Source organism: Rhinoderma darwinii, chromosome 1, assembly GCF_050947455.1.
Source record: "Rhinoderma darwinii isolate aRhiDar2 chromosome 1, aRhiDar2.hap1, whole genome shotgun sequence".
Lineage (NCBI taxonomy): Eukaryota > Metazoa > Chordata > Amphibia > Anura > Rhinodermatidae > Rhinoderma > Rhinoderma darwinii.
This window is the reverse complement of record NC_134687.1, coordinates 609,497,133-609,521,693: the sequence shown is the minus strand read 5'-3', so window position 1 is coordinate 609,521,693 and position 24,561 is coordinate 609,497,133. Positions and strand designations below refer to the sequence as shown.

The 24,561-nt window shown below is 42.2% G+C and overlaps 1 protein-coding gene across 3 annotated transcripts in view; it reads right to left on the bottom strand.

Annotated features, from left to right (window-relative positions):
- The window catches only part of WDR7 (WD repeat domain 7), a 417,770-nt gene that overhangs the window by 260,903 nt on the left and 132,306 nt on the right, over window positions 1–24,561 (bottom strand). For 2 of the 3 annotated variants that reach the window (XM_075841247.1, XM_075841253.1), the window contains exon 17: window positions 5,225–5,343. In XM_075841247.1, coding sequence (XP_075697362.1) covers window positions 5,225–5,343 — 119 coding nt within the window. Of the gene's footprint in view, window positions 1–5,224; window positions 5,344–19,975; window positions 20,063–24,561 lie in introns of all 3 variants that reach the window. The other variant, XM_075841243.1, reaches the window with a different exon arrangement.

Sequence of the window (24,561 nt, the reverse complement as noted above, 5' to 3'; positions counted from 1 at the left end):
TTAAGTGTGCGAGTGGCGGGGCATTTGAAAGTGTCTGATGTGATAGATGCTCTTAGCAATACTACCCAAATCTTGCAATATGGCTGCTCCTAAAGCTCCCACAGAGGTTCTCATCCCGCTGTCATATGTGTGTACATGAGGAATAACACTATTTCTTGCCATTATAGCACTTGCATTTTGCATTATTTAGCAGTTTTCCCCTCTGCAGGCTCTCTCTAATTCCCAGTTTTCTAGTGGGTGGAGCCTAATTGCGATCAAGTTTTCTATACACAGGATACATAGAAGAGGAGAATCCTGCTCTCCTATCTCTATCCATCACATATATAGTAGTAGTAGTAGTAGTAGCAGCAGCAGCAGCAGCAGCATGGAAGAGATAATACAACAGAAATGAGCAGTGTAGCTGAGAATCCAGCACTGGGATGTAATAGAGATCTTACCAGCCGCCTGTGTCGCTCTCTGCTCCTTCCCCCTACTCACCCCTCCATAGACTTACATGCAGCGTGTGTTGCAGACTCACTCTGCTCCCTCCACCCAATCCCCCTCCCCTCCCCATAGAAAGTTATAGCTAGGAAGTGAAGTGACACCCCCCAAACGTTCTCTGCAGCCCCCCTCCCACTTTTTCTGTAACCAGGGTGGGCCAATGCTTGACAAAAGGCGGTGAAAAGCAGATTACAGAAAGGGAGACACCTGGTGGCAGTAACTTCACACAGAATTTACATGGGTAAAACAACTAAATGTTTTCAGTTAGTAAATTACAAAGTTGTTCTATATCTAGTCTTTTGAATAGTTTGTGTCCATTTAATCATTGTATAGTGAAAAGTTTACAAACTTCCTAATATACTTTGTGTTTCAATCCCTCACCATTTTCAAGATCTCGCTTCTGGTCAGTAAATGGAAGCACTCTCGTTTACATTCAGATGCTGAAAATCAGTTTAGAGCTTATACTTCTCACAGCTGATGGTTTGCTACAGTGCCTCTGTTAAAGAAGTTTTCCCACTACTGAAAAATAATGCTTATCCACAGGCTATGCCGTAAATGTCTGATAGGTACGAGTCTTCTCTCTGGGAGAATGGGGTCTCCTGATCACTGTCCCACTGGGTGAGGCGGCTGCTCTATACAGGTGGAGAATGAATTGAGAGGTTGCCACGCTTGTGTGCGGCTCTCTCCATTCAGGTCTATGGGAGTAACAGAAATGATCACGCAAGCTTATCATGGGAGCTTGCTATAGTAGCCTGAAAAACAGGACAGGAAAAGCATGTGTGTTCATCTCACAGGGGATTGTCTACACTGTAACAAATCATCTGTGAGAAGTATTAGGCCTCATTCACATGAGCGTATCAGATTCAAGCACGTGAAAAGCACGTGAAAAGCTCGTGTAAATCTAAGCCGTGGGGGTTGCGTTATGCATCAGTGTGCTTTGCGAGTGGCATGCGTTATTCACGCACTCGCAAAGCACACTTTTTTTTTTTCATTTGAATTGATGCGCAAATCACGCACCGCACACGGATGTGCATCCGTGTGCAGTGCGTGGTTTTCACGCACCCATAGACTTCAATGGGCGCGTAGGTGCGTGAAAACGCACCAATATAGGAAACGCATGTGTGAACGGCCCCTTTGAAATCAATGGGTCCGTGTGCTGCGCGTTGATTCAATGCACATCACACGGACGTGATTCTCGCTCGTTTGAATGAGGCCTTAGATCTGAACCAGTTTTCAGCCTCTAGAATGTTTCCATTCCGACAGTGCCAAAAGCCATTTTGACCTGAAGGACCAGAAAAATGTCTTGATTTTTCCTCTTTGCATCCTGGTGCTCATAACTTTTTTCTTTTTTTGCTTGACGTAGCTGCATGAGACATTGTTTTTTGTAGGACTGGTTTTAATTTGTGTAGGTGGCATTTTTTGCATTATCATTTAATGGATATAAATTTTTATTTTGGCAAAAATGATGAAAAAAGCAGTTCCGCTGTTTTTTTTTTACAGCTGTCACCGATCATCATAAATTATGCTATGAATTAGTTTTGCAGGTTGTTACCGTCATGATGATACCAAATATGTGTACATTATTTTATGCTTTGGGACTTCTATTTAATAAAGTTTATTTATTGTACAAAATCTGAATTTGTATGTATTTTTCTTACAGATTTTTTCATTTAAGATTACTTTTTTTTGTATTATTTTTACTTTTTTTTTATATATAATCCTTAAAGGGATATGTGCCAGTACATTACCATGTATATTGATGGTACCCAGGCATGGTCAGATAACTCGGAGTTCCTTCAATAGACCCTTGACTGTCTACCCATAGTAGGTACATTCCTCGATCGCTTCACAGGGATTCCCTGTGACGCAATCAAAGAGGAGGGGGTCCCTTCACTTAAGGCCAAAAAAGGGGTTAACGGCGGAGATTAGGGGTTTCTCTGCTCTCTGCCGTTAAAAATCAGACTGCGGCTGTGTATTACAACCGTTGCCCCTCTCCTGATCGCACGGGCACTCTTGCTGTGCCCCGTGCGATCAGAATAACGAGTATGCTTGTCCTGATGCTGCAAAGTCCTGCCACTTATGGCGATCATACACGTTACGTGTTGGCAACGACTTCAAAGACAATAGAAACGTCCTTTACAAATGCCTATGCTTTCGGCGCCGGAATGTATAGATCTCTAACCGTAGGTACCCAATTCCAGCACGTCAGATGAATGTATGATGTACACATGTAATCGGCTCCATGAACGAGCTACACATTGTTGCTCTTCATCCTATGTAAGCAGAATACAGATGGGACAAGATGATTTTCAACAATCTGCTGCAAATGTGAAAGCAACAAGGAAAAAAAAAATGAAGGCTGCGAATGAACCAATTAAAAATGATTTGTCTTGTGTGGGAGAAGATCATGACTTGGTTTTGGCACATGGCGACGTTCCCATAAGATAGCCAGGAGCTGATATCCAATTAAGCTATCAAGTGGCGAGGAATCCATCTGTCGAAGGCTTGTATCAGACAGGCAGGACGCTGCTCATAGGTGTGATGAGGCTATCAAGTCCTTCATCAGGTAGAGCTACTCCAGCGCTGGGGGGGGGGGGGCTAAACGTGTGGGCACTGCAGATCACTGCCCCTTGCTGACTGACTTGCAGGTTTCGTTGTAACACTTATCACTGTCAGTCACTTATATATAGCTACTGATATGGAGTATATACATATAATATTCCTCAGGATTGTCCATCATTGGTCTGGAACTTTTGACTCTCCGGCTGCTTTGTAACTACGACTCCTAATAAACACTGAAACCAATAGGTAAGTTGGGAATCCTTATGTTCATACCTATGACTTTTGGTCACTGGGCACCAGAGTGTTATTTTATTGCAATATTTCCTAATATTAGAACACATGGAGAACATACAAACTCCATGCTAATGTTGTACTTTGATTTCTAAAGGTCCTTTTACGCGGCCCAAAGATTAGGTGAAATAGGGCGCTCGATCCCGATCATCGGCTGTGTATACATTCCCAGCAATCAGCCAACAGACGAGCAAATGCTTGTTTGTTGGATGATCACATTTTTTATGCGGGCAAAAAAAATCATCCGTTGTTGGCAGGATATCTCCCCATCTAAATAAGGATGTGCGGCCGACAATAATGAAACTATGTGCCCAAACAATCGCACTAATGATCATTTGGGTACATATAGTACCGATGATTGCTCCATGGAGCTAAATGACCGCTGATAGACTTGCTTAGTCATCAACTGGCGCTCCTTACGGCTAGGACATCTGCCTGTGTAAAAGGACCCTAACCTGTCCCTTGTGCTGCAAGCCAACACTGCTAACCACTAAGCTGCCCAGATATTAACCAAAGGTGGTAAACAGAATTTTGTGAAGGAGGGCGGGTTTGCAGACTATGCCAGCTGTAGTCGGTGCTACCAATGACCTCAAAACGAAACCTCCGTAACAGTGACACCCATAGTGCCCTCATAACTGTGCCTGCAACTGGACCCCATAATAGTGCTAGCCATAATGCCCCGCGGGATTCTCAAAGGTTTATAGTAATGACCTATCTCCTAGCTAATCTAATAGGCGCTGTCACACTGATAATGCTAGTGAAAATTGTGTCCCAAAAAGTTTATTACTTTAAAAGTTATGAGCTTTTTCTAAATATGCAAATTAGCCTATACTTGACAAATGGGAGGTAACAGCAGCAATTCTCCTGAGGTGGAGCTACCTCACAGCCTCTGGCCCTGTCCTATCAGCATCAAGCTGCTGCACACACAGTGTAAGAGACTGAGGCTGGAGGGAAGGGGGATCACTTCAAACACCCTTATATTGGGCTATAGTCCACCTAGAACAGTGGTTCTGGTGGCATATGAAAGATGAGATTCTAATCTTTCATATGCCCCCAGGATAGCTGTGAAACAACCTGAGGTATCACCAGTAGTAAAAACAGTCGGGAATGGTAGCTGTATGCTATATGATCACGCTGTGTTGCTGGGCTGGGAAGAAGAGAACTGTATGAGCTGATTGGACGACGTCAGAGAAAATATTACACAGCCTAGAGAGAAAATAAATAGTTTCCTCCCATTTGGCAAGTATAGCCAAATTAGCAGATTTAGAAAAATGCTCATAACTTTGCAAATAATAAATATTTTGAAACACAATTTACACTGTAGTTATTAGCATCATAGCGCCTATTAGATTAGTTAGGAGATGGGGCATTAAAGAGGCTCTGTCACCACATTATAAGTGTCCTATCTCCTATATAAGGAGATGGGCGCTGTAATGTAGGTGACAGTAATGCTTTTAATTTAGAAAAACAATCTATTTTTGCCACATTAGGAGCGATTTTAGCCTTATGCGAATTACTTTCTTAATGCCCAACTGGGCGTGTTTTTACTTTAGACCAAGTGGGCGTTGTACGGAGGAGTGTATGACACTGACCAATCAGTGACCAATCAGAGTCATACACGTCTCTCCATTCATTTAGTCAGCACATAGGGATCCTGCTAGATCAGTATGTGCTGTGTGATACTTACACATTAATGTTACTGAAGTATTTAGACAGTGAATAGACATTCCTTCCAGCCAGGACGGGATGTCTATTCACAATCCCGACACTTCGGTTACGTTTCTGTGGCACTTACAGCAGAGCAAGCGTAATCTCGCTGTAACCTGTAATTTACAGCGTGATCTCGCGAGTTCAGCAATTTTGATGAATGTGATCTATGAAATGTTCTCACCTCCAGACACCGGTCCTGCCATCTTCTTGCCAGCATTTCTAGCAATGGTGGTCTGAACTTCTCCAGCCCCAGCAGATCGGGCAGCATAACGCAGTGCATTGCTGCCAACTGGCTCCATCCTGCAGTGAACAAACAAGATGGCAAGCAATGTAAAGTCAGCATGGCAATAATGTCATACAAATATGAATCCCTGAATAAACAGAACAGACTTCTTCCACAACCCTGGGGTTAAAGCAACTGCAAAGGAAAAATGTACATATGAATAGACTGACCAGCATATCGTCATATGCAAGTGATGTATATCAATATGTTAATTAGACACTCCCAGTGCTGTGGGGATAAGAGGAGGACACCCAGAGAGGAACAATGGGACGGCAGTAGGGGGCACAAGATGTTGTAAGAAGCACTCCAACTTTCTGCCTTATTTTGCAAAAGCAGACAAACGTTTTAAAGCCATACAAGACCATCGTGGCCTACGCGAAGGACTGTGATTAGGGCACTAGACAATCTGTGCCAACAGGCTCCTCAGGTGAAATCTGGTACTGCCAGTATAAATTTGCTCTTCAGGAAAGATGTGTGGCAAACCCTGTAATGGCAGCCATATTAGTTGTCAGCAATTTTGAATATCTTAAATGCAGGAGACTTTTTGGGGATGTATCTCATTCATTGAACTATTATAAGAGCATCATAGAGTATATGTGGAAGGAGCCAGATCTCTGTTCTGCTGACTTTATTTATATTTCCCTATGTTTCAATTTCAGGAATGCTCCTATACCTATGGACCAACATGTCCTTGTACAACATAACAGAACAGCAGAGGTACACAATGATGGATTAGAGATGCAATATTCAATTGAACTAGTTCACACAGAGTTTTTTTACGAGATTTTTGACGCGGAAGCCGCGCCGCAAAAAAACAGCCGAAAATGCCTCCCATGGATTTCAATGGGAGGCGGAGGTGTTTTTATCCCCGCGAGTGGAACAACCGGCTCGCGGGGGAAAAAGAAGGGACATGAACCTATCTTTGGGCGTTTACGCCTCTGACCTCCCATTGACATAAATGGGAGGCAGAGAAAGCGTAGCAGAGAAAATCAGCATGCAGGCAGAGGAAAATCTGCCTCAAAATTCCAAATGGAATTTTTAGGCAGATTTTCCTCCTGCAAAAAACTCAATGTGAACCCAGCATTATTAATACCTTCATTTTATAGCTTATACAGATCCTATAGATCAGATATGGAGGAATACAATATCATTGACCATTATAGGGGTTGTCTCATGAGGACAACCCTTTCTTAAAAAGAAGCCGATCCCGGCTTCTCTCATCCCTGGCGATTTTCTGTTGTCGCTGAAGTAAGCTGCAGTCATTTACAAATGAATGGTTGGCCATGGAATTAAATAATTCAAGGACATGCCATATCCGCCTAAGCGAGAGCCACTCTCACAGAGCAACTCACTGTTGTGGCACATAAAGGGGCTCCCAAATGAGGGACCCCCTCTATGACCTCCATGTGCCTATAATAGGGTATATTCAGTCCTACTCAGTGATTGATAGCCTTCCCTGTATTAGTGTAAATAGATAGCTGACAATCAGTAATTAGGCCCGCCCACTGGACTCCTAAACCCAGAATGAGCAGATGCTTAAAGAGGCTCTGTCACCACATTATAAGTTCCCTATATTGTACATGATGTGATTGGCGATGTAATGTAGATTACAGCAGTGTTTTTTTATTTAGAAAAACTATCATTTTTGACGGAGTTATGACCTATATTAGCTTTATGCTAATGAGTTTATTAATGGACAAGTGGGCGTGTTTTACTTTTTGATCAAGTGGGCGTTGTTGAGAGGAGTGTATGACGCTGACCAATCAGTAACCAATCAGCGTCATAGACTTCTCCCCATTCATTTACACAGCACATAGCGATATAGCTATATCACTATGTGCAGACACACACACGTTACTGCAGTGTCCTGACAATGAATATACATTACCTCCAGCCGGGACGTGATGTGTATTCAGAATCCTGACCAATTCTGTAACGTATCTGCGAGACTACAGCACTACGAGATTTCGCTGTAAATGACAGTTTACAGCGTAATCTCGCGAGACTACACCTGCTATGCTGTAAATCACAGAGAAGTGCAGAGAAGTGGTCAGGATTCTGAATAGACATCACGTCCTGGCTGGAGGTAATGTCTATTCATTGTCAGGACACTTGATTAACATTAGTGTGTGTGTGTGTGTATGTGGCTGCACATAGTGATATAGCTATATCGCTATCTGCAGTGTAAATGAATGGAGAGAAGTGTATGACGCTGATTGGTCAGCGTCATACACTTCCCTCTACAACGCCCACTTGGTCAAAAAGTAAAACACGCCCACTTGTCCATTGAGAAACTCATTAGCATAAAGCTAATATAGGTCATAACTCCGTAAAAAATGATCATTTTTCTAAAGAACAAACACTGCTGTAATCTACATTACAGCGCCGATCACAACACGCACAAGATAGGGTACATATAATGTGGTGACAGAGCCTCTTTAAATGAATAAATTGCAAGTTATACTTGCTACAAATTATATATATATATATATATATATATATATATATATATAAAAAAATAAAAAAACAGCAGAAAGCAGAAGCACTCACTAGATGTAAACGTATAGGTGCCAAGCAAGTCGTCCCGATCCAAGGACAGAGCAATATACAAAAGTAGAGATCTTGCAGCACTCCAAATGTGAAAAAATAATGGTTTTATTCCGCCAACAAACAGCATGATAAAGGTCCTATTGTTGGACAGAAATGTCGCTGTTTGTTGGCTGAATAAAACCACTATTTTTTCACATTTGGAGTGCTGCAAGAGAGAGAGATATATATATATATATATATATATATAGATATATATATATATCCAAAAAAGAGAACGTGAAGCAGCACTCTATATATATATATATATATATATATACAGCGATCAAAAAAGTAGGCAGCACACCATCGGATTTAGTGAAAAAGAGGGTACTTTATTAACCCTAAGTGCGACGTTTCAGCTCTATCCACTAGAGCCTTTCTCAAGCAAATGACAAGTGAAACAACAGTGGTATAAAACAGGTTCTCAATTGAAACAATTAATAACAGTAATCAAATACAAATCAAAACATACTGTATAGAAATGTAAGTATAGTGTAAGCAAATCAATAGTGGTGATGTATCGATATACATATAGACAAAGCACAATAGTACAGAAAGTGCTGAGGGATACACTAACGCATTAATGCATCTAATAAGTGTAAATAGTGACAATATCAACACGTGTATATAATCATGAAATCAAAACAAGTTAAAACAAGGGGATATCACCTGGGGATGTTAGATCATACAGCCGCCATAGCGGCGTCCACGAGGCGCAACCGCGCATGCGCGGACATATGACTGAGGGCAAGGGTCACCCAAACGAGTGACAAACTGGGCGCATGCGCACTGCGCAACTGAGTGTATAGGCGCCATCTTAGGTACTGGCTATAAAGAGGTAAAAGCGATTATGCAGGCGATATGCCTGCAGATCAAACAGATATTGGTGAACCGAAAGTAGACTGAGGTGGTAGACATAGAGGTTCACGGTTATCATGGATCCCGACATTTAGAGAAGCTCTTATCCAGTAGGGGGAAACACCGTCCACAACATGCTAAACGGAGGGCAGGAGGACATAGATCAGCAACACACCGATCCCTGTCACTCACATATAGGGAAGGTACTGTCACAAGTGCGTATAGAAAACACACAAATGCACTGTAGTACAATCCCAAACCTCCCCAATAGCAGCATAGGACGCGTATAGAGAGCAAAACCGGAGAGCACTTGTGTCCAAGACGGGCCATGGTCACATGGAAGCATATATGCCAATAATCACCACCAGTCATCTTCGGACCCAGACTGCATAAATTTAATAAAACAGTACAATACAACATAACACCAGAATAACCAGTCATAAAAAAAGATGTAAAACAATGATCCAACCGGTCCGCATAAGTGATATCCCAAAAGATGAATCTTCATCTAAAAAAAGAGATATAGAGTTAGTATATATTCAATAAAACATTCTTGTCAAATATACGGAACAGGAGGTCAAAACATACCACCGCTGGGACTCAATGTAGGGGGTCTACATCAGACCACCTAACGTGAAATCAACATTTAAACCCCTTGGTTTTAAAGTATCAAGTTTCCCAATCCATTGAAGTTCTCTTAGTTTCAGGAGTTTAGTCCTGTCACCGCCCCTTCTAGGTAGTGGAATGCGATCTAGAATTGAAAATCTAAGTTGTTGTTCGGTATGTCCAAGGTCGGAAAAATGTTTGGATACAGGAAGATCCAACCTCTTTTTCCTGATGGTATACCTATGTTGGTTGAGTCTGGTCTTTAAAGAGGCTCTGTCACCAGATTTTGCAACCCCTATCTGCTATTGCATGTGATAGGCGCTGCAATGTAGATTACAGTAACGTTTTTATTTTTAAAAAACGAGCATTTTTGGCCAAGTTATGACCATTTTTGTAGTTATGCAAATGAGGCTTGCAAAAGTCCAAGTGGGTGTGTTTAAAAGTAAAAGTCCAAGTGGGCGTGTATTATGTGCGTACATCGGGGCGTTTTTAATACTTTTACTAGCTGGGCGCTCTGACGAGAAGTATCATCCACTTCTCTTCAGAACGCCCAGCTTCTGGCAGTGCAGATCTGTGACGTCACTCACAGGTCCTGCATCGTGTCGGCCACATCGGCACCAGAGGCTACAGTTGATTCTGCAGCAGCATCAGCGTTTGCAGGTAAGATCGACTTACCTGCAAACGCTGATGCTGCTGCAGAATCAACTGTAGCCTCTGGTGCCGATGTGGCCGACACGATGCAGGACCTGGGGCAGGAAGTGAGTGACGTCACAGCGTGATCTCTCGAGAACACGGCTGTGTCTGCACTGCCAGAAGCTGGGTGTTAACGAACAGAAGTGGATGATGCTGATTCGTCAGAACGCCCAGCTAGTAAAAGAAGTAAAAACGCCCCGATGTACGCACATAATACACGCCCACATGGACTTTTACTTTTAAACACACCCACTTGGACTTTTGCAAGCCTCATTTGCATAAATACGAAAATGGTCATAACTTGGCCAAAAATGCTCGTTTTTTAAAAATAAAAACGTTACTGTAATCTACATTGCAGCGCCTATCACATGCAATAGCAGATAGGGGTTGCAAAATCTGGTGACAGAGCCTCTTTAAAGACCAGACTCAACCAACATAGGTATACCATCAGGAAAAAGAGGTTGGATCTTCCTGTATCCAAACATTTTTCCGACCTTGGACATACCGAACAACAACTTAGATTTTCAATTCTAGATCACATTCCACTACCTAGAAGGGGCGGTGACAGGACTAAACTCCTGAAACTAAGAGAACTTCAATGGATTGGGAAACTTGATACTTTAAAACCAAGGGGTTTAAATGTTGATTTCACGTTAGGTGGTCTGATGTAGACCCCCTACATTGAGTCCCAGCGGTGGTATGTTTTGACCTCCTGTTCCGTATATTTGACAAGAATGTTTTATTGAATATATACTAACTCTATTTCTCTTTTTTTAGATGAAGATTCATCTTTTGGGATATCACTTATGCGGACCGGTTGGATCATTGTTTTACATCTTTTTTTATGACTGGTTATTCTGGTGTTATGTTGTATGGTACTGTTTTATTAAATTTATGCAGTCTGGGTCCGAAGATGACTGGTGGTGATTATTGGCATATATGCTTCCATGTGACCATGGCCCGTCTTGGACACAAGTGCTCTCCGGTTTTGCTCTCTATACGCGTCCTATGCTGCTATTGGGGAGGTTTGGGATTGTACTACAGCGCATTTGTGTGTTTTCTACACGCACTTGTGACAGTACCTTCCCTATATGTGAGTGACAGGGATCGGCGTGTTGCTGATCTATGTCCTCCTGCCCTCCGTTTAGCATGTTGTGGACGGTGTTTCCCCCTACTGGATAAGAGCTTCTCTAAATGTCGGAGTCCATGATAACCGTGAACCTCTATGTCTACCACCTCAGTCTACTTTCGGTTCACCAATATCTGTTTGATCTGCAGGCATATCGCCTGCATAATCGCTTTTACCTCTTTATAGCCAGTACCTAAGATGGCGCCTATACACTCAGTTGCGCAGTGCGCATGCGCCCAGTTTGTCACTCGTTTGGGTGACCCTTGCCCTCAGTCATATGTCCGCGCATGCGCGGTTGCGCCTCGTGGACGCCGCTATGGCGGCTGTATGATCTAACATCCCCAGGTGATATCCCCTTGTTTTAACTTGTTTTGATTTCATGATTATATACACGTGTTGATATTGTCACTATTTACACTTATTAGATGCATTAATGCGTTAGTGTATCCCTCAGCACTTTCTGTACTATTGTGCTTTGTCTATATGTATATCGATACATCACCACTATTGATTTGCTTACACTATACTTACATTTCTATACAGTATGTTTTGACTTGTATTTGATTACTGTTATTAATTGTTTCAATTGAGAACCTGTTTTATACCACTGTTGTTTCACTTGTCATTTGCTTGAGAAAGGCTCTAGTGGATAGAGCTGAAACGTCGCACTTAGGGTTAATAAAGTACCCTCTTTTTCACTAAATCCGATGGTGTGCTGCCTACTTTTTTGATCGCTGTTGATATTGAGAGTTTTTGGTCTGCTCCCTGGGGCCTGCACCCACACTCTTTAACCGGTGCTGCTGGATCCTTTTTTGTTTCTGTATATATATACATACATACATACATACATACATACATACATACATACATATATACTCAGCTATACAACATGCTCCCCGCAAATTGGACTGCATTTTCAACTTAATCGGTTCCCTTAAAAGGGTCTTTACAAGCGGACTCATAATGGAAATAAGGACAGGGTGCAGATGTCGGATGTGCTCTCCCATTCACAGCGCATCTACGCCATAGATTAGGAGAACCCTTCCTGGACGAGATGCCAAATACAATAATTCCAAGGCTGTATTGCAAGTAAATCACGACACAGCACTAGGCGCTTTGCCAAAAGCCACAGCACCTTCATATTAGGCATCCGTTGGGGGTACCAGCGGTCGATTCTAACCGTCCAGACACTGATGGTGTATATAATTGATATACCTTCAATGCATATCATGGGAAAACCGCTTTAATATCTTTGTATGCAGGTTCGAGTCAGCAATATGAAGGATGTCTCTTATTAAAGAGCTGTACTGCATACAAATAACACATTCATCTCCTATTGGCAATGCAATTCCCCGTGCATATCCCCTCCGAGTTCTTGAACTGGACAGTGAAAGAGAATATTAAACTCCTAACCCCTTGGGCACATGCATACATGCTAACAATATTTTGAGTCGATGATAATGACATGGGGACAGTAAATGCTTTCCTTGCGGTCTCGGTTTCCTACACCTTATATACTAAAGTAGAGTCTAGAGAGGTATGAAATCCAACAAACCCTTTAAATTTTGCTTCCTGTGGGGGCAAACTATAGAGCCTATACTGTCTGCTGGTGATAAGGCAATGAAACAGACATGTACACACTAAATCAATGGTCGTACCTGCCCCCATCCCCCCTCTCGTCAATATAGAATCCCCCATTGCTCTGGTTTAGGATACAGACGTCACATATGGAGACTTGTCCTAGAGCTTGATTCCCATTCTTTGATCCATACATATCTTCTTCAAAGATATATGTGCTATTACAGACTGAAGCTGACCCACACTGTGAATCTATGTATGCCCAGCAGGTACTCTTAACAAATGTTTAAAGAGCAATTCGAGTCAGATATGAAGAGTCTCAGTTCTGATCATAACCATAAATAGTCAGATTTATAGTAGATTGTGAGGGTAAAATATGCATAAAAATAGTGGAATTGTCTTCATAAATGACAACCACATTGAGAGCCAGAAATGTGTGCAGCGCAGTTGTCACTTTTCCATCCCCCACTCAAATATAGTACATTATTTAGCAGGGGCGACAATAAGCATAAGAGAAAACTCCTTGTGATGAACAGATCCTGCCCTTTTTCGAACAGAAATCGTTATGGCATCGATCACTTCAAGGATGGGTAGATGTCTCACCCCCTTTCTGCGGTCCCCAGTAGACTACATGTATGTTCGGGATTTTATTTCTATTCTGCCTTCTGCACTAAGATTCCATTAGAGATAAAAAGTCCTCAGGTTGGTCAGATTTATTTATTTTTTACCCTTTTTTCACAACCAAGACCATATTTTCAGTGCAGGCCATTTCATGTCTACGGGCGCCTTGCAAAAAAAAACAAAAAACCCCTATAAGACTATCCTCTCCTATTTCCTACAGTCTCCAGTTTAGGCTCTGTTCACACTAGTGTCATGCCTTCCGTTTATAATGGAGCCGTAAACAGCTCTTCTGGATGGATGCAATAGAGTCCTAACAGATCCCATTGACTTTAATGGGGTCCATCTGGGTTGCAGAATCACTTAAAGCAAAAATTGAGCTGGAGACTGCGTTATTATTACCACAAAAAATACCAGAAACCATGGAAACCTCAACAGACACCCATTAACTTTTGCTTTCCCTAGAGAGTTGCTATCAGTCAGAATTTTCACCCGCTCGGGACCCCTCATTATAAGCCAGAGTAAGAAGCCTCTCATTCTGGAGGACCCCACCTGTCCATGTATTTCATTCAAATGTCCGGCGGTGGCCATTACAGAGGAAACGATGGCAACTACCCCTGGCAAAGTCTGCTGGGTGCCGATGTTAAAAAGTAATTGTTGGTTGTGAGGAGAAACCCCCTTAGCGGGAAAATGTATTTGGTAAATAGATTTACAGTTTCAATTTATTCTTCTTCATAGCAGCCTGAAGACAGAGCAGGTGTCCAGTTTATTTAGAACACCTTGTGGCACTCAGGTCCATGCATGTGATTTAGGAACCTGCAGATTATTATTATTTACATTACACAATTTTTTAAAGGGGTTTTCCGCTTTGGACAATCCCTACATGTTAGAACGGTCCCTTAACAATAAGGAGATCACAAAACTTCCTCCTGCTGAGACCCCTAGCGATCTCCGCTAATCTGTGTAGAAACCTGGCAGTAAGTGTTCAATTTCCCTGCAGCGCCACCAAGGGGGAAATAAGGCATTACAAAGTTTTCTTTCAAATCAATGGGTCCTCCAGAGTGAAAGATGCTCTTTGTAACCACTCCAGCTAAGATCTGAAGATCATGATCAGAGAACCCCCCTCTATTAACTCAGACTTGCCTAACAGGGTATAGGATAATGGGTTTTCTTGCGTGGAAACCTGAAAAGAAAAACAAAAATCTTTCATTGTGTCTGAATTTTAAATATCTACAGCCATAGGAGAAGCCCAACTGTACAGGGAGAGATTGATGTATATCCAAGTTGTCAATGGTTGCAGTAAAGGAAGTTAACCTCAGTGATGACAGAGCTCCCATCACACATACGAATATGGTATAGCACACTTCCCAACCCAATTAACCCAGAAAGTAGTCACTATTATTTGGCTTCCTGACAAGTGTGGAGATAACCATCGTGGATAGCTGGGATAGCAAAATTTTAGGACTTGGAAATTATCTTCTGTGTTGTACAATGAACGCTGTGCGCATAATGCAGCAGAAGAGTTAAAGGATATCAGTAGGTCCCTGTATTAAGTGGTTTGCTGTACATACAAGTTATTGCATTATTAAGCATAAAAACAGTGGGTCCTACTCCCATATGTTCTTCCATGACAAAGCAATTGTTTTGGAGTATGACACTTTTTTTTCTAGGCAGACAGTTGCTTCCACTTCATGCAAGGAGGCAGCTGCCTGGCATTGGGCAGACTGTTCTTGACATTTGAGCAGAGGCAGGAAGTCCTGTTCAAAGCAGAACTTAGCAGCAGTTTTACTGCAAACCAACAGATATTGCTGGTCGTACAAGGTTCTGTAGAAACACCCATTTCTTCTGCTTTGTATATAGGACACATTGTCCTTGTACACAATTCAGATCAGAGTACCTGCTAAAAATATTCTTAAGGTGACATATTGAGAAGAATCATATCTTTGACTCAACTGCTCTGAAACATATCAAGTCTCAGGAGTGTATTTGATACTAGTACTTTAGTACTTTTCGACATCTAGAAGGCTACAGCTAGGTGATTGCCTCTGCTGGGTGAAAGAATGTAATATTATTGCTTGCAATATTACATCGATATATACAGAATGTTTTTGTTTTTTTCGATCTGGGATCTGTCCCAGCAAAATTATCACTAAATTATTGTTTTTGGGCAGAACCGAAAACAGTTGTGTGTGCTCATGGTCAGGGGAAGACTTGTTGCTGGACCCCATAGGACTAGCAATTATTGCCACGGGAAGCGGTTAGCAAATCTTCAGTGTATGGAACAAGCGGTGTCTTGTCTATTTTTTGGAGAAGCTCTCGCTTTGGGTACTGAGATCCATCCACCAAAATATATTTCTATTACCGGAACGGACGGCAGCACTTGCCTTCTTCACATGCGAGTCATGCAAAATAAAGCAGAACCCCCGCCCATTGTTCAGTGTCTATCTCCAGCTGGAAAGTGGCACCGGGCTTCTATGGGGATTATACATGAAAGAGATCTCACCCAGTGATAAAGATACAAATAGTAAAGGTTATTAGTTTATCTGCGGCTGCACAAGGGATCCAGAGAAACTTCTGATATTCCAGATACATTTATAATGAAGGCCAGAAGTAACTGTATTACAGACCAGACAATGCAGATCTACTATATACAGTACTCTATGACAACTTTAGATTTCCAGGAATTCAAATTTTTTTTAAAGGTTTTTCTGGGTCTGAATCAAAAAAATAGACTTGTCGATCTACATTACCGACTCTCTTCGGTTCCTCCGCCAACAGAGGGCAGCAATACTTCGGATGACACACCACCGCCTGTGGGCGGGATGGACGGACGGACGTAGGAGACCAATGACGGAGAAACGTTGACGAACTGATGAGGTGTATTACAAAATGTATTATTTTTCTATTTTAGGCTCATAAAAGTTGACAGCTGATCTGTTAATTACATAACTGCCACAGGCAAGTGGCAACCGGCAATATTTTCAGTACTATTTTCAGTAATATTGCGTAACTCAATATTAGTACACACATATATATATATATATATAAAAATAAAAATAAAATATCTACAATGTTGCTTAACATTTATGTCGATTTATACTGTGAAGTTTTGTAAAAGAGGTGATATACAATTAAAGGAACTCTCCGGGCAAAACGGATACACAGATCACCCTAGTGAAGGGCATGTGGAGGCGGTGCTTGACAGCGGGATTAAAAGAACAGTAAATAGAGAAGTCAGGCACCGCCCCGCAGGCCCTGCACTAAGGTATCAGTTTCCCAGTAGTGTTGCTTTAAGAACTATGATAAAATATTATAAAGTACTTGAGTTTAAACCCTGTTAAGCTGTGCTAACATATGCGTCAGAGGTTCCGTACAGATTCCGTCACTTTTGCCAGAAAAAAAAAAGCTCAGCAAAATTATAGAAACCATGATGGAAACCCAACATTTTGAACAAAGTAAATGTAACATTTATAGCAAGAGCTGCTGAGATCATTCACAGCTATGTATGTACGGGTTTCTGGTGGTTCTCAGATAAACTGCTGCTCTATTTACTTTTAAGGGAATCTGACAACAATATAACTTTTAATTATTAGGATTTACTAGTTTTTGAGTTATTATAACAACATTCTGTTATAATGGAACTAGCAGCTACTTTACATCTACAGTACATTTGCCTGCCTAGTGCTTGAAGCCAGGGAAAGAAAACTTCTCCCTGATGATCATTCATAGGCGATTAGAAAATCCACTCAGTGTAAACGGGGCTTAAAGGGAATCTGTCATCAGCCTACAGAGCGATATAGGGGCTTTAGGGTATATGCGGAGGGACTTTTTCTTTTGTCTCGGTCATGCAAGTTGCCAGTACCACAAAGGCGGGACTAGATGTGCAAGTGCTCCTGAGCGCCCCGCCCCTTTGCTCTGAGTGACGGCTATAGCGGTCTCCTGATTGGCCGCTACAGCCATCCCTTAGAGCAGAGAGTGGCACTTTTGGCCACCACGCCGGGGAAATCAAACGTTGGTTTCTCAGTCATGCTACTTACACGATCGGTAAAAAACGTCTGTTAAAATGCAGGAAGTGGGGGGGGGGGTGTCTCTTCCCAGCCTTTCCATAGAAGTCTATGGAGAGGGCAAGGTGAAGCAGAAGAATGGAGCAGAGTGAGAGGCATATACGAAGCCCATAGAAATCTATGGAGAGGGGAGCAGGAAACTAAAGCAGAGAGAGAGAGAGACGCAGGCAGAGTCGCAGGCAGGAGGAGAGAGAGAGAGAGAGAGACACAGACACACTGCCCATATAAGTCTATAAAGAGGTAAAGGGGAGCAGGACCAGAGAGCGAGAGACATAGGTAGAGACACAGACATGCTGGCCATAGAAGTGTAAGGAGAGGGGGAGCAGAAGGGGGAAGCAGAGCGAGAGAGAGAGATAGAGAGAGAGAGACAGACATTGCCCATAGCAGTCTATGGAGAAAAGAGGGGGAGGAGGAAGCAGGGGGAGAGGGAAAAGACGTGTTGCAGCTTCTGGTAAGAGTTAAAGGTCATCTCAGTGCTGGATTCTCAACTACATTGCTCATTACTGCTGTATAATATCATCCATGCTGCTGCAGCTTATATGTATATGTAATAGATTAAAACAGGAAAGCAGGATGCTCTACCTCTGTGCTGTGTAAAGAAGGTATGATGGCAGTTAGGATCCACCCACTAGCTCAGGGAAAACTGAGAATGCAGATGGGAAAACTATTAAAAATTGCAGAATACAAGCCACATAATGGCCATAAATAGTGTTATTCCTCATATACAGACATATGACAGATTATTCTGAAAAGTCACCTGTAAAGTTAGGTATGCGTTAAAGTAAATGTTGACCCTTGAACACCCTTTTGTTTTTTTATCCAAATGGCTTTAAAACTCTCTGCAAATTAATTCTATATCTTGACATGAGTTGGAGCTCCACTTTTATGTTACAGATCTCCAAATTCCCTACATAGACATAGATTTAAAAGAAAAGCTGCAGTCACCACTAGAGGGAGCTCAAGAACTTATTGCATACTGTTATACATTTACCTAAATATTAATACAGTATGCAGTGAGCTACGAAGCCCCCTCTAATGGTGGCTGCAGGCAGGCAGAAATGTTTTATTCCATTCTATGTTTATGGAGGGGATTTAGGGCTTTGGATCAGAAAAACGGAGCTCAGATATAAATAATCATTAATCAGCACAGAACTTTGGACCTAAAAATGACTTGGTGTTAGAAGGTAAACATTCACTTTAAAGCTGGACATGGATGTAAAGATTTTCCAAAGATATGATAAGCATTCTGATTTTTTTCTTCCAATCCGAGCGCTCATCAAGAGAGGGGTGTACACGAATATGTCCGACGAAATTAACACCTTTTTTTTACCGTTCATCATGGAAAATATTGTGCACTCGTACTGTCCTACTTAAATGCTCCTTGAATGATACTAAAATAAAAATAGGATCAAATTTCCATCAGTTTTTAGTACCATAGAAGTAACGATCATTGTCGACAATATTGACATTGTTTGGATTGTTAAATACGTTTTCAGGAACCTTAAATTGGTTGTCTCATGAAGATAACCCCTGTCCATATGCCCAATTGGTGCATATGGATATCAGAGAAGGCCTACGCACCTGAACATCTCTATGAGCAAGAATGGAGAGCTGCTCTAAAAAAAAGTGACTCCTGTTCTGGCAGACAGCCATTCATCTGAATACAGCGATAGTGCTGCAGGGGACATGCTTGGCTGGCCACGGCTTCCTCAGCAAAATCCACTGTTTGTCAAGGGGTGCCGGGAGTGGGACCCAGGGCGACTTGCTCATCGACCCACGGGCCGCACAACCCCTTGAAAAATTGATGTTCTATCCTTAAGATAGGCCCTTAATGTCTGATTAGTGAGGTCCGTCTTCCGGGACCTCCATTAATGGGGGCTGCAAAGCTCCTGTGAACACTACATCCTTTTCACTATTCACATACGCACAGAGGCTCACCTGTACGAGCGGCTCTGCAGCTCAGGCCCATTCAAGTGAATGGATGAGCTGCATTAAAAGGCACAGCAACCCGTGCGGACGAGCCGCTGTTAATGAGTAAACTACTAAGTGGCTCCAAACCCCCTTCGATGTGCTAAATGGCGAGGGTCCCAGAGGTCAGATCCCTTACTGATCAAACATTGATATCAATGTTTAGCTCCCGGAGAACCCCTTTAATGATAATCTCTACATCTATGTCCAGTATATATCACAGGTCTATGACTAGCTATAAAGTAGTGATCATGGGGGCATGGATTTCCCTGGACTTTGTCTCTATTCACATTGAAGACCATACACTCAAACTCTCCCCAACCTGTAATGGCTGAAAACAGAAAACAATAGATAGCAATATGGTGGTACCACAAGACTTCAGGTGTGCTGCCCCTTTAAAAACAACAAACAATACAGGTAACTTTAAACATCTCATACGTTACAAAAGCCATGACGTAAATACACACATGAAAAAAATAAAAAAAGTGGAAAAAAAAAAAGACGAGCAGTTCGAACAAAAGACAGCAGAAGAAAGAGGCAAAATACCTTCATTGACTGAGAAACAGGAATGCAAAGTGCGATCAGACCCAGAGGGATCGGAGTCAGTGCGAGCGGAAGCATCAGGCGCAACAGCTTTCAGAGGAAACAAGAGAGGAGAGAGACAGGAGAAAATGAGCTACAGTGGCGCTTGCAGTCAGAACAGATCAGTATACAAAGCAGGATACAGAAAAACAGCATTTAGAAAGAAAGAAGAGACAAGCAGATCTGAGCAATGCAGTACTGACAGACAGCGAGGGTGCGAGAGAGAAAAGATCAGCGGCAGACACCACACAACACACCCTAGACAGTCCTATTTTTCAATCGAATGTCTCGTGGATTTTACTTTTATTCATTTATTTATCTTGTCGCTATTTATTTTATTACTTTAAAAAACGTCCCCCGGGTGGCCATATAGGAAAAATGCATACCGTCTTGCATAGTCTCTATAGACAGCGCAGCAGGGCGTGTACGCTTTATGGCAGATGCAATGAATGGGAGTTAATGGACAGAGAAATGTCACAGACTTTTACATTGTCCAGGAAGTGATAGAATACTGCCCCTCAGAGACCAAGGAGTGACAGGGTAGTTGCATGCAGAGTCTTATCGATGTATATAGTGTTAGGGTATGTGCACACCATAGCTGCCTTTTACGTCTGAAATTACAGACTGCTTTCAGGAGAAAACAGCTCCGTCGTTTCAGACGTAAGAGCTCCTCCTCGCATTTTGCCAGGCGTCATTGACGCCCGTAATCTTGAGCTGTTCTTCATTGAGTTCAATGAAGAACGGCTCAAATTACGTTTCAAAGAAGTGTCCTGCACTTCTTTGACGAGGCAGGCATTTTACGCGTCGTCGTTTGACAGCTGTCAAACGACGACGCGTAAATGACAGGTGGTCGGCACAGTACGTCGGCAAACCCATTCAAATGAATGGGCAGATGTTTGCCGACGTATTGGAGCCGTATTTTCAGACGTAAAACGAGGCATAATACGCCTCGTTTACGTCTGAAAATAGGTCGTGTGAACCCAGCCTTACTGTCCTGCCTTATACAGGCCTCCAGCAGTACAACAGAGAGGTCATTAACTGACCCTATCCCTGTCGTCTGAAATTACACTTCTGACTCTGTCCCAGCCTACACAGGAAAACTGACAAGGGAGCTGCAGAAAACTGAAGTTCCACTGAGAAAACTGGAATATTTCTAGATTTTTTCAAATAATTAATAAAAACTGATGTAAATAATACATTCCTTTAAAAACAGCTCAGTACCTACTCCCACTACTCAGCAATCCATCAAGATGCCCCAAGTACTTGAGCTACCCTCTTGTGTCATTATGATAAAAATTTTATTCAGCCCCAATTTTTGGTTACAGTCAAATGGCGGCCATTACAGCTACCGCAAGGGTTGTTACCCTTGCACCTGTCAATCAAATCCGTTGATGTTGAGCTTCTCTATTGCTGCATAACTGGGCAGATTTGCCCTTCAGGGCCCTAAGAAAGCTAAATGTGACTCCCTGTAGGATCTGTAATGGTGACCCTATCAGTTGTCATGCAGCTTTTCCCCAAAACAGATATAAATAAGAAACTTGACAAAGGCTTGAAACATCAGAGACAATTCCTGGTTCTTCACAGGACGGCCCAGTAAAAGGAGTGGTGTTTATGCAAATGTGAATAAAACTTAGCAGTTTCGGCCATTGCTGGGCAGAGCAGGGATGGGACTTAAACGTCCTATAATTTTGGATTCAAATGTTGGGAGTTTTTCTTGAAAGAAGAGAATGACTCAAGAAACTGAAAACCTGGTCCAGGCCTAGCTGTGGTAACACAGCTGAGGGCTTGTGACAATGTACCAATTTAAGCAACTCTCTGAGTACAGCAGCAGCACTAATCTCTGTACTGTTCTGCTCTTACCTACGCTGATACATTGTAACAAACTTTCAGTTCTATAAGCAGGACAGGTTTTCAGCCTCAGAATGCAAACAATAGATGCTTCCATTCACTGAAAGCAAACAGTGATTATTATAAGCCGAGTGCATTGGAAAGCTGCATAACTTTTCATGATGCAATGACGAAGCTTTATTGACGTAGGACTGGACAGCCCCTTTAAATATTCTAAAGCAGATGAGCCTACACATCCATGAGATGTTCAGCGTCCTAAATGCCCACATTTCTTTGCTTACGGTCCACTTTTTTTTGACCGTACTAACTATATAAACTACATGGGGTGATATGGGTGCAGTTTACGGAAAACCGGTGTCTGTTGGATTTCACAGGTTCCCTTGGTCTAAAAAAAATAAAATAAAAATGTTGAGGGCACACGTGGAAGGGGAGGAGGGGGTGTAAAAAAACACTTTTTCACAGCACTCGATATATATTTATTTTACAATACAGTCGCTGGGTGTCTTCTCCCAGGCCCCCTCCTTTGTGCACAAATCAGCACACGGTCTCCTGTCGCTTTATAAATAAATAATAGCGCCCTTTTTTTTTTTCGAATTCATTCTCATTACTGCCATTTCCTCCATGTGCCGACTGCTCGGTGGTAATAAAGAGAATTGTAGTGTAAGCGGTGCGGGGCGGGCAACCATTACCATATGAAAGGGGATGAGGCCCTTAAGACTCACACATTGTATAACTGGAGGTCAATGTTAAGATTTAGAGGTCACTGATTCACACTTCCTTCCTATAGAGAAATTACCATATGTCATGCACAACCAGCTTCTGCAGAATGACAATGCCAGCGCTTTTAAACAATGTTTTGTAAAGCGGCATGTTTGCTTTTCATGCAGTTAACTTCTTTTGTTGCCCCGGGGCATCTGCATGAAGACTATCTGTTTCATAATTCAATGCAAATGTATCATAATGTCAGCGAGGCACGTGTGAGGGGGCAAGGTGGCAGGGCTTCTCTCTTCTCGGCTTTAACTGAACAAACAAGGGCTTAATTTCCGAGGACGGCTGACATTTGCATTCAGGATCTCGACATAATAGGAATGTGCATTTTGAATATTTATGCCTTTGAAGGCGAATTACTGCAACATGAACTGGGGGGGCGTCTGAAAAGATGCAGCCATTATCTCTGGTTACTATTTAAATAGCGTCCTGGACTCTCTCATTAGCAGGAACACATTGTGTCCCGTGGATAGCCTGATTACCTAACAGGCAGGAGGGGAAATTAGATGCCATAAATAGGGTACTAAGAAGGTGTCGGCATGTCTAATGGTGCTATACTATTTCTTTTGTTAAAATAATAATAATAATTAGGTGTCACCTTAATCATTCACGATTTTTGGGATGGCGAAGAGCGTACGCCACAAGGAGACCACACAACATACAAAAGAAAAATAAAGCCATCAGCAGTACTACATTGTACAACTAGTGCAGGGGGAACAAGGACTTCTTATTTTTAATTACTGGATTACTCGGACTAAAAGGTGCACTTTTTCACAAGAAAAAAATTATCTACCTTAAAAAGTATGTGCGTCCTGTAGTCAAGAGCCAAGGGCTCAAAGCACACTGCCGGATATTGAGAGGACTGTGCAACTGATCACAGTCACATAGACATCGCTGTCCCTGCCTGGCACTGGTGTACGATCAGTGTGGAGCAGGAAGGAAGGCTGAATGTGCATGGCACATCAGATTCAGATTCCTGTAAGAAACCGGACATATCGCCCAAGTCTGGGGAGGTGAGTAAGCCACCAGACCACCAAATATTCTCACTTCTGCTACCATAGATGAACAAGGAAGGGGACTTTATCATAGACGACCAGGGAATGAAATAATAAACCCCTCTTCGCCCTAGACAAACAAGGAAGGAGGAATTGCCCTAGACCACCAGGGGATCAAATATTATCCCCCAAAAGAAACAAATATTAAACCCTCCACTCACTACCCGAGATCACCAAAGCTGGTGGCATTAACCGTTCCACTACTTAAGACCACCAGGGACGGCTTTCTTAGTTAGATTTAAAGAGGCTCTGTCACCAGATTATCAAATCCCTATCTCCTATTGCATGTGATTGGCGCTGCAATGTAGATAACAGTAACGTTTTTTTTTTAATTTTTTTTAAAACGATCATTTTTGGCCAAGTTATGAGCAATTTCATATTTATGCAAATGAGCCTTTCTAATGGACAACTGGGCGTGTTTTCTCTTATTTCCAACTGGGCGTGTATTGTGTTTGTAACATCTGGGCGTGTTTACTTGTTTTACTAGCTGGGCGTTGTGAATAGAAGTGTTTGTCAGCATCATGTCAGCATCATACACTTCTATTCACAACGCCCAGCTAGTAAAACAAGTAAACACGCCCAGATGTTACAAACACAATACACGCCCAGTTGGAAATAAGAGAAAACACACCCCCAGTTGTCCATTACAAAGGCTCATTTGCATAAATATAAAATTGCTCATAACTTGGCCAAAAATGATCGTTTTAAAAAAATCTAAAAAAACGTTACTGTTATCTACATTGCAGCGCCAATCACATGCAATAGGAGATAGGGATTTGATAATCTGGTGACAGAGCCTCTTTAATTCACTTGAATGGGGCTTCTTTGTAATTGTACATGGCACATTTAAAACTCTTCAAAACATATAAAGATCTTCTA